Below are 16,417 nucleotides of genomic sequence, written 5' to 3' on the forward strand. Positions count from 1 at the left end.
GCAGAAGCACACTGCGTCACATGCACATGTGGCTGACGATGTCACTGTAAACCAGGTCCCCTCACAGTATGTGAGACAGTTCAATGCTAAGGCAGGGGATACACAAGGTTTCTCCATGAACGGGCTAGAATTTTGCCATGTGGGCTAGAGAGATGGCTCAGTGGTTTAGAGAGACCGCTGCTCTTACTGAGACCTACGTTGATTCCCAGAACCCATATCAGTTGTTTCACAAATGACTCTACCTTCAGGGGACCTATGCCCTCTTTTGGCTTCACAGGCACCCACATGTACAAACCTCTATACAAACACATCCAAAAAATTAAAAGTATAAATAAAATCTTTAAATTTCTGCCAAAGACTGAAGCAGATGCTCAATGCCAGAATTTAATAATAGTTATATGACAGCAAGAAAGAACAGCAGATGAATTCAAAATATGTCATTCCATACTATAAATAGCCTAGTTTTTTCAAAATCAGTAATGCTGGGAAAAAGGAAAGTACAGTCTCAGATAAAGTGAGAAACATCCAAAGTTAACAAGGCCCTTTTCTAGGCCCACTAGAACTAAGCAACTATCATAAAGACACCTTTAAAAAAAGGTGTAGACTATATAGATTAGCATAAGAAAATGATGTTGACTTAAGACAAAAATACAGTAGTTAAATGAGAAAAGACCTTTTTTTTAAAAGAGAAACAAAACAAAGTAGCACATCAAGATTTGTTTTAAAAGTTCTAGAAAATGTAAGAGCAAATGTAACAAAGCATTAGTTACTTTTCATTCTGCTCACAGGCACTGTTATCTCTCCCTTGATGTTCAAATGCAAATGTAAAAGTTCACATAAAGTTGCTACTCAGAACTACCATTGACATATGAAGGTAAAATTCAACCCAGGTTAAAACTTTAACAGTATAGTTTTCACATCTTACAAAAAGGAGTTCTTCTACCCATCCCCAGCAAATTTGCAAAAGCATCAGTTTAAGTCTGGGAGGCAAGTAGGTACACACTACTCAGATTACTCCTAACTAATCATTTCTTTGCAATATTCACTGTCTCAAGCTTCAAAAATCATGCTTCTCAAATGACCAATTCACATGCTAACTTGGCTGTAGAGCACTAAGATCTGTACCTTAGAACAAGGGAACTTAGTTTCTGATTACCGGAACATGCCACTAACTATAATAGTAAGAAAATGATGTTTTAAACAGAAACAACCCAAATATATCTTAAAATATCATATACCATTTGTGAAGTGTCCAAAGAAATTATTGTTCTTGTCTCATCTGCAGGACACATCAAGCCATATGACACACTTGTTCCTCCTGTCAAAACAAGAAACAAAAACTTTATGTTTAAATATTTTGTTTCTGCTACATTTCTGGAACAAGTCCCTAGTGCACAGAACACAAACAGGCCTGCTAGTGGTGACACCTATTTCTACTTTGCAAAAGCTAACACACCAAAACCAAACTTACCTTTATTTTATGCTGAATGCCAAATGCAGACTACTATGGAGCTGAAATCAATGGGCTATGGCTCCATCCCTGGCCATGAGACACTCATGGAAAGCCCTAGCAATTTGTAGAACTCCAAAAACATAAATAGCAAAGATCTAAGCTAATGATCACCGTGGAGAGATAGCTTAAAAGAAAAAGACAATTCCAGAAGTACCATCAACCACTTGCTACCATAAGTACATGACTGTCTTTTTGTTACAGTAAGAGTCTTGTAAAAAAAAAAAAAAAAGCTTTCATAAATTAAAATAAAAACAAGCTAAATGCCTACATCATGACATTTAAAAACAAAATTTCATATTCTTTGGTGCAAAGTGATGACAAAATAGGCTAAATAATATTCCTATTTCCTCTTAACATAATTTGTCAAGAGATATCTTTTTAACAGAGAATACAGTATTTATAGTTTTAACTACAATCATCCCATATCAAAATAAAGTTTTAATTGCTATTTCCATGCAGTCTATATGGAGAAGAAACCTCTGGAATTCAACTTCCAGAAGAAGTGATCTGCACACATCAGCTTAACTTCCCCAGGTAAGACTGTCAGTAGCAAATGCAGAACCTGTGGTTGGTAACCACCTCTTGCTTACAAACCATTTTCCATAAAAGAAAACTTCATAAGAAGCGGCACTGTGGTGCCTTTGCTCACTAACTACAGGGACAGCAACATCTGGAGAGGGAATCTGGGGCTCTGAGAGCAGCTGAGCTCCAACTTTTACTCACCAAGGCCAGTACAGTAAGTGAAGTTAATTCCCTTTGGCTTACTAAAATCACACAGTCAACAGCAACACAAAAATTGCAAGACCAATTTACTGGAAGACAAAGGCAGTGCTGGCCCTCTGCAGTCAGGGCGCTGCCCAGCCATCAGTGCACCAGGGTTTTCATTCTCACAGTGCTCCACGACCACTCAGCTCCTCCAAAGCTGACACTGGGTTGCTCTTAGATTTTGCCTTGAAAAACTAAAATGTTCTCCAAAGACACACAGGTTAAAGTTAACTACTAAATGAGCATTTTCTTATTCAGCATTAAGAACATCTTCAGCTCTGACCCACTCAGGAAAGACAGGAATGGGAAGTAAACAACACCTCAAGCAGCTTAGGTGGACCTACTTGCAACACAGATGCTCAATATAAACCAATATTTAATAACTACATCGTAATCACAAAATTGTTTTTAGGGAAATATAAATAAAAACACGAATATTTTAAATACAACTAAATTAATCACAATAAAATTGAAAACACAGTACATACCACCAATTGGGATGATACAAAGGTTATATTTGCATGCCAGGTTCACAATCTTAACCACGTCATCATGACATGCTGTTGAAAAAGGAAAACAGAATAACACAGGCACATACGTAAAATCCGCATACTCTTACAAACTGAGCATCAGTAAAGCTCTTGACCACCTGAACTTTCCTCATTTACGCATGCATATCTTGTTAAATGGCTGTAAGAGATTCTTTTCAACTCCGTATTTTTTAACAATTCAGAATTTTTTTTAAAAAAGTATAAAATGTCCTTCATGTCACATTCTCAAATATTAACATCTCATTCAAGGAAGTCTAATTATCAAAACCAATCAAATAATATAGACAAAAACAATCCATAGTTCTTCCTCCAATATTCCACTAACATCCCTTTTCAGACCAGGGTCCAACCTGAAATCACACACTGATCTAATTGTGATGTCTTGTTAGCCTTCTCTAAATAGACATTTACTTATCTATTATTAACTTTCATGACAATGACACTTATGAGGAACTTCAGGTAGTTATTTCAAGTATATGTCTCAGTGTAAATCTGCATGTTTCCCTGAGATTAAATGAGACTGAATAGTTGGCAAGAATCTCACAGGAATGGTGTTATGCCTTTTTAGCGCAGTATCCCAAAAATATGTCTCATTCTTAGAATTTTAACTTTGATCATTTGCGTAGGTACTGTCAGCTAGGTAATCTACTGGAACAATGTTTTATTTCCTGTTGAAATCAACAGATATATTCAAACTACGTAAACAGCATATTTCACATACTTTTACCTATTAATTTTAGCACTACTGTTTCTTTATTCCTAAACAAATAGTAAAATCTTCCACAAACCAGAATAGCACATGAATTCCTTTCACTGTTCTGGAACTAAAGCTATCTAAATAGCAAAAATCTAACTAAGGAAGACTGCTCATCAGGTAAGATGGTACTCCTCCAGCTGTCCTTGGCACTGGGACATGAGCAGGGGTTTAAGGAGGGAGCAACATGGCAGGGAGTACTTAAAATCAGTCTCACAGAACACTGTATCCCACGGAATACAACACTTTGAGGCAAGAAAACTAAAAAATTATAATATTAACTTCTAAGATCCTGAAAGAAAAAGAAGGGGTTAGCAAAAGTGAACTGATTCACATTTACAAGTATTATAATTATCTCTCTCAGTTTGCATAAAGCTAGAAATACTTAGCCTTTGTATAGTTCCATTGTCTGGGATTAAACCCAGGGCCTTGCATATGCTAAACACATATTCTACCAAGAAACTGCAGGCCCACTGCAATTTTTTTTAAATTTATTTATTATGTATACAGTGTTCTGCCTACATATAACACCTGCAGGCCAGAAGAGGGCACCAAACCTTTTTATAGATGGTTTTGAGCCACCATGTGGTTGCTGGGAATTGAACTCAGGACCTTTGGAAGAGCAGCCAGTGCTCTTAACCTCTGAGCCATCTCTCCAGCCCCGACCCCCATGCTATTTTTAATCAAAATCTATTTTTAGGCGTTCAGATTAAGCTTATAAACCTTAGTACTAGTAGTTGAAAAGATAACATACGAGGGCTAGGAAATGGCTCCATGAACAAAAGCACTTGCTTTGCAAGCGTAAGGACCTAAGGTTAAGTCCCCAGCACCAACATAAAAGACCAAGCATGGATGCATGCACCTGTAACTCCTGCATTGTCCAAGGGAGATGGATCCTGAGCGCTCAGTAACCAGCCAGCATAGCAGAAATGTTGAGTTTCTCAAGGCAATAAGGGATCGAGACAGAAGATACCCCATGTCTCCTACTATGGTTTCTGCACGCATATGCACAGGTACACACATACACTCAGGTACCATATTATATACACAGAGAAAAGAAGGGAGAGAGGAAGGAGGGAGGGAGGGAAGAAAGGAGGGAGACAAGGACAGAGAAAGAGAAGGACAGAGACAGAGAAATAGATTACGAATAACTACAGAAACACCAGAAAACACATGTTAAAAAAATGTTAAGACAAAATGCATTCTCTGAGTCTAACTTATTAAGTCTTCCTTGACTGTGCTGCAGAAACAGCACTGCCTCATGCACCACCCACCCCTTTATACAGTGTCTTCTCTGTATTGCTCTGTGATGGTTGGCACTATCCAACATAGTATAACTTATTTCTCCTCCCTCAGTAAATCCCACTGTACTTGAGAACAGAGATTTTGCTCCTCACTTCTTATCTTCAGTAACTAGCTGAGGTATTCATATTTTGGCATGTAGCATACTAGAAATAAGCATAAATACTAACTTATTAAGTGGAGAATTTGCTTTGGGATTTGGTTTTTTTGGTCTAGGCTGATCCTAAACTTACAATACAGCAAAGATGACCTGGAACTCCTGATCCTCCTGCCTCTGCCATCCAAGTGATAGGATTACAAGAACATATGATATCCAGCTCAAGTGAGGTTATATTTTTTTTAATTTTTAATTTTATGTGTATGAGTGCTTTGCCTGTGTGTATGTCTGTATAACGTGCATACACAGTGCCCACAGAAGCCAGAAAAGGTACTGGATCTCCCAGAACTGGAGTTAAACTCTCATGTGGATGCTGGGAAGACAGTCTACGTCCTCTGGAAGAACAGTCAGTGTTTTTACGTTTTGGGCCATGTCTCTGGCCCAAATTTAAAAAGAGAAAAAAGTTACTGTTATTGTTAGTGGCAGTGTGTGTACCTGACAGAGAGTACATGTGGAGGTCAGAGGACAATTTCATAGACTTGGGCCCTCTCCACTTCATGTAGGTTCAAAGAACCAACTCAAGGGACTAAACTCAGGTGGTCAGGCTCAGAAGGCTATCTGCTAAGCCATCTCACTAGCCTACAAAGTTAATTTTGCTAGTGAAAATCTGGGGTTTTACACACATACACAGCAGTGGAAACATAGGTTACAAAAGTTTATGGAAACAAAAGACATCCACAGTATCTGACTGTCACAGTGGCAAAAGTCCTGCCTGAAGGACAGACCTCAATCAGGAGCGCTCCAGAGAATTAAGATCCAGATCACAGACTTTAGACTACGATACATTCCGTAGGTGTGTGTCCATGCTTGCACATGTGTGCAACTCTAAACTACAAAAGAAACAACTGCCTCCACATCCTGCAACTCAAGATGGCACAATGCCTCAAAACGCATTGCTGCAAGCTGCAACCTTCTCTCTTAACATGCAAAGGAAACTAGGTTTCATCACCAGTAAGAAAGTCACACTAAATTAAATAAATTCCTCAGAGAACTGACAATATGTCTGGAAACAAACCACACTAAAATGACACAACGAATTAAAACAACTTACTTGGCCATACAACTATATCAGGAATCCGCTCGAACATCCCTTCCCTGAGCAAGAATATCTCATGAAGACAGTGACCTGTTTTGTTGTTCAAAAAGAGAAGTGCAAAACAATTTAACTTACAGCAAGTTTCTAAATAAAGACAGAAAGCCAGTGTGAGCAGCCCCGACGTGCACAGCCTACCGTGAGCTCTGAACACTCGATCATCCGCTTCCTGTGAGTAGGAAATGCGAGCTTCTTTAAGTTCCTGAAGGAAGTCTTCGTTCACAACAGAAGGAGGCGCTTCACTAGGATTTAAGGATGCCTAAAAAACAAAATTGGTTTCTTTGACTCGTTTCTAGATAATACATTTCGATCCCCTCCACTAAGAGAATGATTAGAAGATGCAGATGGTTTCCAGCATTCATATCGAGTAATACAGTCCAATGTGGTAACAGTAGCAGAGTGCAAATGGCTTGGTTAATCCTATCCCATGACGTGTGTTAACACGGAGACTATGCTCTCTCTGTTTCTATGGCTGGTCCTCTGATACTGACGGTGAAGACTGTAATCAAAAGAGAACACAGGGAGTCTCAAACCTTCGGAATACAGTAAAGGCACTAGGTGTACTTTACATTGAAAGTTTTCACCTATAGATAAAATTTACCATCTCCTGTTTTCAATGGCTATTTCAAAGTGTTGCACAGAAACTATTATTATTGGGCCTTTTAAAAAAGCACGGCTTACTTATAAACTTGGTACTCAATTTCAGTTGGTGTTGGAAGCCTAACCTTCACAACTGTAATGTTAAAACCACACTGAGCATGTCATTCAAGCCCCATGAGCCTCAGCTTCTACACGTTAATGAGATTAACAAGCAAATGCGAAGGGCTACTGTATGGAATGGAATCAGAAGCACCTAACGGCATGTCAAACATATTCAACTGAGTATAAGAAAAGTTAATACAGTATTTGGGATAAAGAATACATAAGAAAATGTAAACAAAAATGTCTGATATTTCTATACTGTCTTCATCACTTAAGGTACTGTATTCATTCAGATATTTATTTTTATTCCGAAAAGCCAGGCACTATTCTAAAACCTATGAAAAGAGCAATTAGAGTTAGCAGAAATGAGGATGGGAAGCTGTGGTCTAACCTTCATAAAATTTATCCTAAAATTACAAAAAGGAAATAACCAAACAAATGCCAACAAATGTGCTGTCTAGCATTTTAAATTCTTAAAACCAGAACTGCAGTTACAATCTGCTGTGAGCCCTCACGTGGACACTGGGAACTGAAGCCAGGTTCCCTGCAAGAGCAGTAAGTGTTCTCATCTTCGGAGCCATTGCTCCAGCTCCTAGAAACAGTGCAGAGCACCACACAGACAGTCCATGTTATGAACTGGAATTTCCAACTGGAGAGACGAGCTAACTACTTTATACATTGCAAAATAACAATAAAAACAATGACAACATAAAGAAATGCCAAATATTTCATTGGCTTCACAACAACCAGAAGACTGTACTGAATAAATGTAACAAAGTATGACAGTTAAGTAATTGGTTAGGCATAAAAAGCACAACTCAACATATTGTAACTACTGTTTGCTTACTTTAGAGGTAGATTTATGCTCCAGACTTACTCCAAGGGTGTTCTGGATCCAGTCTTTCAAAGTTGGCAAAGCCAAGCCACTAAGAGGGTACCTAAGATACAAAGGAGATAAAGAATGCTAGAGAGAGGTATCTTTATCTAAGTGTAAAGCCTACATTCTGCTTGTAGGAATGATCAAGCAGTTCCTAAAAGCTTCAGTGACTGACCTGCTTGCATACTACACATTGAACTCCAGAGCACCCAGATCCTATTTCCATGCCTGAAGTCTTGTTCTTGTATGCCTTTTAGAGACAGGGGAGAACGGACTATCCCTAAAGTGAGTATGTCAAGTACCTGCCTTCTCTACGCCCACCTTCAAGAGCTTACAGAACACACCTTTACTCTTCCTTTCTCTCACGCCTTTGGATCAGAATTCAACAATACGGAAAAGAAGCCTTAATGAACCCATGCTGGATATAGTTGCCTAGCAGATAAATTCTGTTTCTGGTACTACCTAGATCAGCAGTTCTCAACCCGTGGGTCTCAACCCCTCTGGGAGTCAAATGAGCCTTTCACACGGTCACATATCAGATATTCTGTGTATCAGATATTTACGTAACAATTCATGACAGTAGCAAAATTACAGTTATAAAGCAGCAACAAAGCTTATTTTATGGTCCCCACAACTATATTATTGTATTAGAATACAATACAACATTAGAGTATCATAATAGAGGGTCACAGCATTAGGAAGGCTGAGAACCACTGCCCTAGAGAAAAGTCACTAACAACATCATCATGTCTCCTTTGCTTGTAATTAATGCTCTCCTGAAAACCCTAAAGTGTTGCCTTTCATCATAACCCAAAACCAGGTATAAGTTACGAGACTTCCAATCAATCAAAAGCATGGAGGACCAAGGGTAGTGTGGGGTGATTCTTTAGATCCTGATTCAGAAACCTCCCTACAGAAGTCATTTGTAAGACAACAGGGGCAATGGGAATACGAACTAAATAATTAGACATTACAACAAACTTGCCCCTTTAGAAGTATGATAATGCTACTTAATATATGAATGACACAAGGGCTTATGTTTAAATTTTTTAAAGCATAGGTATTATGATGACATCAGAATTTAAAATATTACAGGATAAAATGGAATTATAGTACAAGGCTCGCAACTTTTTGCTTAGAGGAGGGGACATCATATTCTCATTCCCTTTTTTATGTCTAAAAACTATAAGAAAAGGAAAAGAAGGAAAAAGTGAGCTTAAAATTTAGGATTACCTTTTCCCAGTCAGCTCAACCTGGCCCTTCTTATTGAAGAAGAACTTGGAATCATTATAGCCCCATCCATTCCATTTCATAAGTTCTTGCCTAGTGAGAAAAAAATAATATATACATGTATATATACATACAAGACCCATCCCGGTGCTAAAGTTAAGTGTGTGCTGCATGGGGCGGCTCACAACAACGTGGAGAACACCTCTAGATTCGATGTACGTATCACATGCCTGCATGTAATGCTCGCAGGCATGCTCACACTCTCACACTCTCGCACTCTCACACTCTCACACACATATATATATATGTGCTTATACATACATATATATGTGCTTATACATATATATATGATTAAATTTCATTTTATGAGTTTCCACATAATATCATACTATCAGCAATTACAATCATCTCCATACTTTACTACTTAGAAAATATATAAAACAACTAAGACAAACACCAAGATCAAATCACTTATTACAAACTTTTTGTTGTTGATTTCCAAGACAGGGTTTCTCTGTGTAGCTTTGGCTGTCCTGGACTCACTTTGTAGACCAGGCTGGCCTCGAACTCACAGAAGGCTGCCTGCCTCTGCCTCCCCAAGCGCTGGGATTACAAATGTGTGCCACCATGCCAGCTATCACAGACTTTTATATTCCAACTTCACAGCTCAGGCTTTTGTCTTATTCTTAGTATTCTTTCTAAAACATCCAAAAAAATTCACTTAACTAGGCTCACAGTAAGTATTCATGGGATCACCACTGCTGGCAAAAGTAAAAGATATTAAGAAAAAAACTTATCTTATTTCCTCTTGTTTCAGTCTTTTCATGTTGAATTTGTCTTTCACAGCTCATATCCCCTCTCTCTCACTAAAAATAATTTTGAACTCTTTTTAAAAAAGACTTTTGCTAAACATTTCAAAACCAAAAATGTATCATTGGCTTTTAATTTTTACAATCATGTAAAAGACCTTATGTCCATTTTACTAGTTGAGATAAAAATGAAAATATATTAAAACACTTATATATTAACTATTATAAAACCACTGCACTGAGCAGTACATGCTTCACGGTGAGCTGCAATCAACAAATTTAATGCATTCAAAGACAGATGAGGAGGAGTATGCTTAGAAAAAATGTTTCACCTTATAAACTGAGTTTAAAGGGTGGGATATAGCCTGGCATGTTCAAAATTCTGGGTCTGGTCCCTAATAGTGTAAATAAACCATAAGATGGCAGTTAAAACAATGACCAGAAAGCTGACTTTTACATGTACTAGAAAAACATTAGAATTTTTAATTTTTCTGCTGTAATGAAACAGACCAATTATAAGTTAATTTGATGGGTACATGGTGTGAAATTCACAAAAAATCAATTTTTTCAAAGATTTTTTTTTTAAACGTAGTTTGACTACTGGCAGACACATTCATAGAGCAGATTTAAAATGTAAGTGCTGCATTTTAGGCCACGTATCAAGTCTTAATAAATTAAAAAGAGAAGCATCTTTTATAACCTTATTAGATATAGTATAGCAAGAGAAGCCACAGATACACTATAACACATGCAGACCGAACAATGTGCTCTATGGTAACAGGAGCCACCAAGGAGGAAATGAAAACAACCTGATCACAAGTTCTGGGATAGAGCAAAGGCAGTTGTGGGAGAGGCTTAGATGTCTCCGCTGACATCCAAACTTCAGAACACATTCCAACTTAGTGAAGGCCTCAAGAGGGAAAGAAGCAGGAGCGGGAAGTAACCAGGCCCCGGATGAACAGCAAGCAGAAACTGAAGTGGCGTGAGGAGCCGCAGCACCAAAGCACACACAGAAAGCCGTGCTCCTCTGTAAGCCGCCTACACCGCGGGCCTCGGCGCAACTACCGAGCTTCACCCAGCATGTCCGTAGCAGCTTTGTCCCATTTTTCATCCCCAATGCTGGACATCACAATTTCAAAGACCACTTTCATCATAATCAGTAACACGTTAGTCAACAAGTGCCCTGGCCTGGGTACGTGCAGAACCACACTTAAGTATGGTGTTGGTTTCAGTGTTACAAGGGTGCCCAGGTGAGCTCAGCTACTGAAATAAATTAGGGGCAAGTGTTTCAGCTCTGCTGGTTGAAATGAAAAATAACTAAATAAAAACTGTTTTCTATCCAGAAAGGCTACATGCCTTTTAATTCAAAATAAGCTTGCCACAGTGCCCAGCTAGAGAATCCACCTCTTTTTAAATTATAAAACAATAATTCAAAATAAACAAAGATATTCTCACTAGAAAGCACTCCTCAAATGTTCCATAATTCTCAAGAAAACAAAAATTAAGAAGTAAATTTTTATAGCAATTATTGTCTTAGACCAAAGGCTTTTCAAACAAGAGCAACATGAATATAATACAATAAATGAGCTACAAATAACCAAATGTGTACTCAAGTCCCATACATAAAATTGAGACAAAGAAAACACAATATTTTATTGGAAATCATAGTTTCCTAAAACTAGGGAAGTAGAGAGGCAATAAGATCCCAAGTTCAAGGCTAGTTTGAGGCCATCCTGGTCTACAGAGCAGGTTCCAGGACAGTGAGGGCTGTATACAGACCCTGACTCAAAATAGAAAAAAAAAAAATTAGACATTAGTGTGATCCGGTTATAGATTTAATCTTTGGGTTGATGCTCTTAAGCAGTTTGTTTTTAAGTAGAGACTATTTTACTGATAGAAAGTCATGATTTTATTGTTATTTTGGCTTTTTGAGGTAGAGTCTCACTATGTAGCTTAGGCTGCTGTGTTAGGATTAAAGGTGTGGGCCTCACCTGGCTTAGTATTTCCTCCTAATCCCACAATGCCCCTACATTAAGATGGTTTAGATAGACTTCTGGACGCACCTTTATAGACAAACTTCACGGCTCGGACTAGAGATGTGCTCAGCACCTAAGAACACTGATACACAGGCATGCGAAACTGTAAGCACATCAAAGGCAGCGGGGCCACCCTCCTGTAACCCAGCCCTGGGCAGACAAGGGAGACAGAAAGACAGACTGCCAGCCTAGCTGCAGGGGTAGTGAGAGCCCCTGTCTCAAAGGAATAAGGTAGAAGCCATAGTACTGTACTCTAAAATGAGGAGATTTGAATGCTAAGAAATATTTGGCCCTGGGCTGGAGAGATGGCTCAGCAGTTAAGAGTCCTAAATTCAACTCCCAGCAACACATGGTAGCTCACAATCATCTATAATGAGATCTGGTGCCCTCCTCTGGCATGCTGTGAACGCGCAGAAGAGCATTCGTATACATTAAATAAATAAATGATTTTTTTTAAAGACTATCTGGCCTTACATTTCAGATGAGGAACTGTTCTAAAGAATCTGCAAGTTTTCGAATGTAGGCTAACAATGCTTCCTTTCTCTTCATCACAATAAGGAAATTCTTTATTGCAAAAGCTTGGATCTGAAACATTCTCCACAAGCTCTGTGTTAAAGGCTTGATTCGCAAGGCGTGGTGCTATAAAAATGGCAACGCCCTCGGAAGGTGGGGCCCAGTAGGCGTGTCTAGAGTCAGCTCTGGCTCTGCCACACGCTGCTTAGTGTGATGTACTTCTTGACCACTGGCCCAAACAGGCATCAGTCACTGAAGGAGACCTGCAAACCGCGACCAGAGCAGACTCTTACTAAGGGACTGATCCTAATTACCCTCCTATAAAAAAGACCCCAAGTACCTTGGCATGTATTACAGCTTTGACATTTGTGATTAAAGCTTCACATGTTAAAAATCCAAATGCTCAAAAAAGATCTTTAGAATCTGACTGCCCTGGCCCACCCTTTCCAGATAAAGACGCTTTAACTAGCTGAGTTACACTCTTGGGTAACCAAGGTAGTTTAAAGAGCCCTCTTCTCAGCACCTCAACATTTTCTCCAAGACACTATTCTAAGCTTACTGTGGTCCCTCTGCACTGGGCCTGAAGGAAATATTTAAGCATCAAGGACTGTGGCTGAATCAGTAAGCCTGAGGCCCTCCCCATCACACAGTGAAGTCTGCCGTCGAGAATAATAATCCCAAGACACCAGGAAAACTGCAATCAAACTCCTCAGCTTTCCCACACGGTCTCACAAAGGAAGTTGTTCACAGCTAAACCAAAGGTAGTCAGTATTGTGTCCCAGGCATTCACATTCCTCACGCTGAGCCTGAGCCAAAACCCAAGACTCTTCCTACTACCAAAAAGGAAACGGTTGGCTTGATTTTCCCCGATTAAAACATGTTTACAAACTTGTAGAACCAAGTAGTCAGTTATGAAAAGGAACAATCACTTGTTGCAACAACACCAAAAAAGGGTACTCAGAGAATAACATCACATACACACAAGGTGGCAGCATTCTCCTCAGAGACGTGTGGTTTGCACACTTTCCACTCCCCAGGCCTGTTACTCGGGCACTCCCTGGAATCATTAGACTTAGTGTTGTTACCAGTCCATGCGGAGTTCCTTTAGTCTGGAGTGAGACCTCACTTCTGAGTCCGGACCTGGAGACCAATCATCAGATCCCCACTCCTCTTCGATAAGCTACAAGCAGGAGGGCTTAGAGCACGGCTCCTGCCGTTACTTATTCTAAGCCTGGTAGTCTCACACAAAATCAGGAAAAGAACAAAGCTATTTCTCCTACTTTACTCTGGGTTAGCAACGTTTTTAAAGACCAGTTAGCTAGGAACTCTTAAAGCTTTTCTGGTAAAACTCAACTAATTTCTAATGAATGATGACTTACTTCTTAATCCAGGTGAAGGTAAACTCTGACCTATCTGTTCCAGTTTAAAGTAAGACCGAGCTTTTGGAAGAGTGAGAAGAATATCGGCAGTAAAGCCTCAGTGCCGGCTGAGCTAACCAGCCTCAGCGTCAGCCACGTTCACACCAAGGCACAGCAGAAATCCTCAAGATTTTCTAACACAGACCTTTATCTAAATCTGCTTTGCGACTGACTGCTTCAAGGCTGGTACAACCTACAAGAGCATGTGAAAGAATGATAAGAAAGATGACAGCACACACACTATGAACTATTCCCACAGACCACTGGCTGGTGGATGTGCCGGTAACGCCAGGGGGTAGGAAGCTCAGGCAGGACCTCAGAGGGTGAAGGTCAGCCCAGGATGGGGAGGGAGCCACCCTACAAATGAAATTCTATTCCCACTGACTTCCTTATTTAAAAAAAGAAAGAAAAGAAAAAGAAATTCTCACTAAAAATGTAAAGATTGATAGGAGAGAAGGGTAAAATACTGACTTTATTCTAAGTGTAAGTTAAAAATGTAGGTATTTTGAGATAAATTTAAAGTCATCTTCATATCTAGATGACCAACACTACAAAATTATTCTTAAAAATACAACAAGAAAGCTTTCAAAAATGTTCACAATGTACACTGCCTGAATCTGACAGTGAAACAAAATCCCCTTTTCAAAATGGGACTTCATATAAAAAGCTTGGTACTATGTACGATAGTTTGAGTTATTTTAGAGAAAACCTTAACAACTTATAGATAGTTTTGAGTTATTTTAGAGAAAACCTTAACAACTTATATATACCTGGCTGTGAGATGTGACATCCGACTTATAAAATAAACTGAACATTATCAGGCTTTGATCAGTATCTAAATCATATACTATCTCCTGCTGCCTGATACAAAACTCACCACCCTACCTTTATCTGATTACACTTTTACTTCTCACACAGGGATTGGAACCATGTCAAACAGCCTCAAGGAGCATTAATTTTGCTTTCTGCATAAGACTGTGCTATCCTGAGAGAACGCCACTTGCACAACCTGAAGTCTATCTTAACAGAACTGGAGCCATGGAAAACATCCAACCAATGAGCTGGGGATACAATGCAGGGCACAGGGGTCAAAACCAACAAAACTGAACATTACCTAATACCTGGAGTTTATTCAAGGTACTTGTTCAAAGAATCAATGAATGCAGACTTGGTCACCTCTACTTTGAAGATACAAGTAGTCAGTCTCAGAAAACTTTACAGCTTCATTCAGCTTAATACTGGCCTCGAAAGCCTGCTCCTCCTGCCTTTGTACTAGAATGACAGACAAGCAGCACCATGCCCAACGTGAAAAGCATAACTCCTACAAAGCAGGCTGAGCTAAAAGAAAAGTGTAAACAAACCGCAGCAAGACGCCACCGCTGCCACCAGCCATGGTGCTCCCCATCATGACGGACTCCAATCTAAAACCTAAGTCTGTATACGTCTCTTCCCTTAGCTGTTTCTGTCAGGTATTCTGTCACAATGATGAGAAAAGCTGACGAACATTGCCAGTTCTGTAACACTGCCAGTGGTGGTTGTGACAAAAGCTGGGTGCGGTGGTGCACACCTGTAATCCCAGCACTCTGGGAAGCAGAGGCAGGTGGATCTCTATGAGTGCGAGGCCAGCCTGGTCTATAAAGCCAGTCCAGGACAGATAAGGCTATACAGAGAAACCCTGTCTTGGGAAAAAAAAAAGTACTACAAACTTGTTGGCTTACAATAAAAAGTAATAACAATAATTTTGTTTTCCAGCATGAACTAATCTACTGTTTGCTAATGAAATTTGGCACTGGTGGGGATAAATGTGCCACACGATCTAAATGATTAATTACAGAACTCTGACAAGCTCAGGGCTCTACTTGGTTCAACAAGACAATACTCTTGCCATCTACACAAAACGCCCTCTGACAAAACTTGCACACTACCATGTCATACTTTAATCCATGCTAACGTCCCTGCACGTCCCTACTGTGTTTCAGCCCTGGCTGCTGTAGGTAGTCCTTTAATGCAGTAAGTTGTTAGTTTGCCAATTGTTGCCAGTGTAATACAGACTTGATCTGATTTGATTCCCAGCACCCAAAGAGAGGCTCACAACCATTGTTGTGAGTTTCAGGGGTCCAAGGCCCTCCTCCAATCTCCACTGGCACTGCATTCACATAGTATACAGCCATACATGCAGTCCATACACCCATGCACACAAAATAAAAATAAATAAATATTTTAAAGGTTTGAGAGAGAGAGAGAGAAACACAAGTGCTTCTAGGAAGCAACTCAGCAGAAAAATGCTGTGCTAAGTGTGCACAAATGAAGCCAGTTACAGATCCAGCAGTAACTCCTGAATATATGCTACAGAGAAATCCATGCCCTGTTCCATAATGGAATACATTTGGCACATTTTCCTAGAGCGCTGTTCACTAGATAATAAAGAAAATAAATTGTGTTCCGTGAGATTTTACACAATGATCAGAATCACTGAGTAGACTGGTACACCAAATTTTAAAACAATGACAACCTTTTTTTCTCTGCAGAATATAGATTTAAATGAGAGAGGAAAGAAGACTATTTGGCAAAAAGAAGAGAGGACACTGGAGGGCAAATGTGTGTAATGTCCAATGATATATGTATGAAGATGTTATGATGAAACCCATTGTTCTGCACCTTAACTAAATATTAATTTAAACTAAAATTATTTAAAAA

The 16,417-nt window shown here is 39.3% G+C and overlaps 1 protein-coding gene across 2 annotated transcripts in view; it reads right to left on the bottom strand.

Annotated features, from left to right (window-relative positions):
- Window positions 1-16,417, bottom strand: part of Agps (alkylglycerone phosphate synthase) — a 93,131-nt gene that overhangs the window by 65,413 nt on the left and 11,301 nt on the right. For both annotated transcript variants that reach the window (XR_009593900.1, XM_021663376.2), the window contains exons 2-7: window positions 8,948-9,037; window positions 7,685-7,775; window positions 6,274-6,394; window positions 6,094-6,168; window positions 2,767-2,838; window positions 1,239-1,318 (exon numbers count right to left, since the gene is read on the bottom strand). Coding sequence is in view for 1 of the 2 variants with exons in the window: in XM_021663376.2 (XP_021519051.1) it covers window positions 1,239-1,318; window positions 2,767-2,838; window positions 6,094-6,168; window positions 6,274-6,394; window positions 7,685-7,775; window positions 8,948-9,037 (529 nt within the window). In the remaining variant the exon portion in view is untranslated. The remainder of the gene's footprint in view (window positions 1-1,238; window positions 1,319-2,766; window positions 2,839-6,093; window positions 6,169-6,273; window positions 6,395-7,684; window positions 7,776-8,947; window positions 9,038-16,417) is intronic.

The sequence above is a fragment of the Meriones unguiculatus genome, chromosome 8 (genome assembly GCF_030254825.1).
Source record: "Meriones unguiculatus strain TT.TT164.6M chromosome 8, Bangor_MerUng_6.1, whole genome shotgun sequence".
NCBI lineage: Eukaryota > Metazoa > Chordata > Mammalia > Rodentia > Muridae > Meriones > Meriones unguiculatus.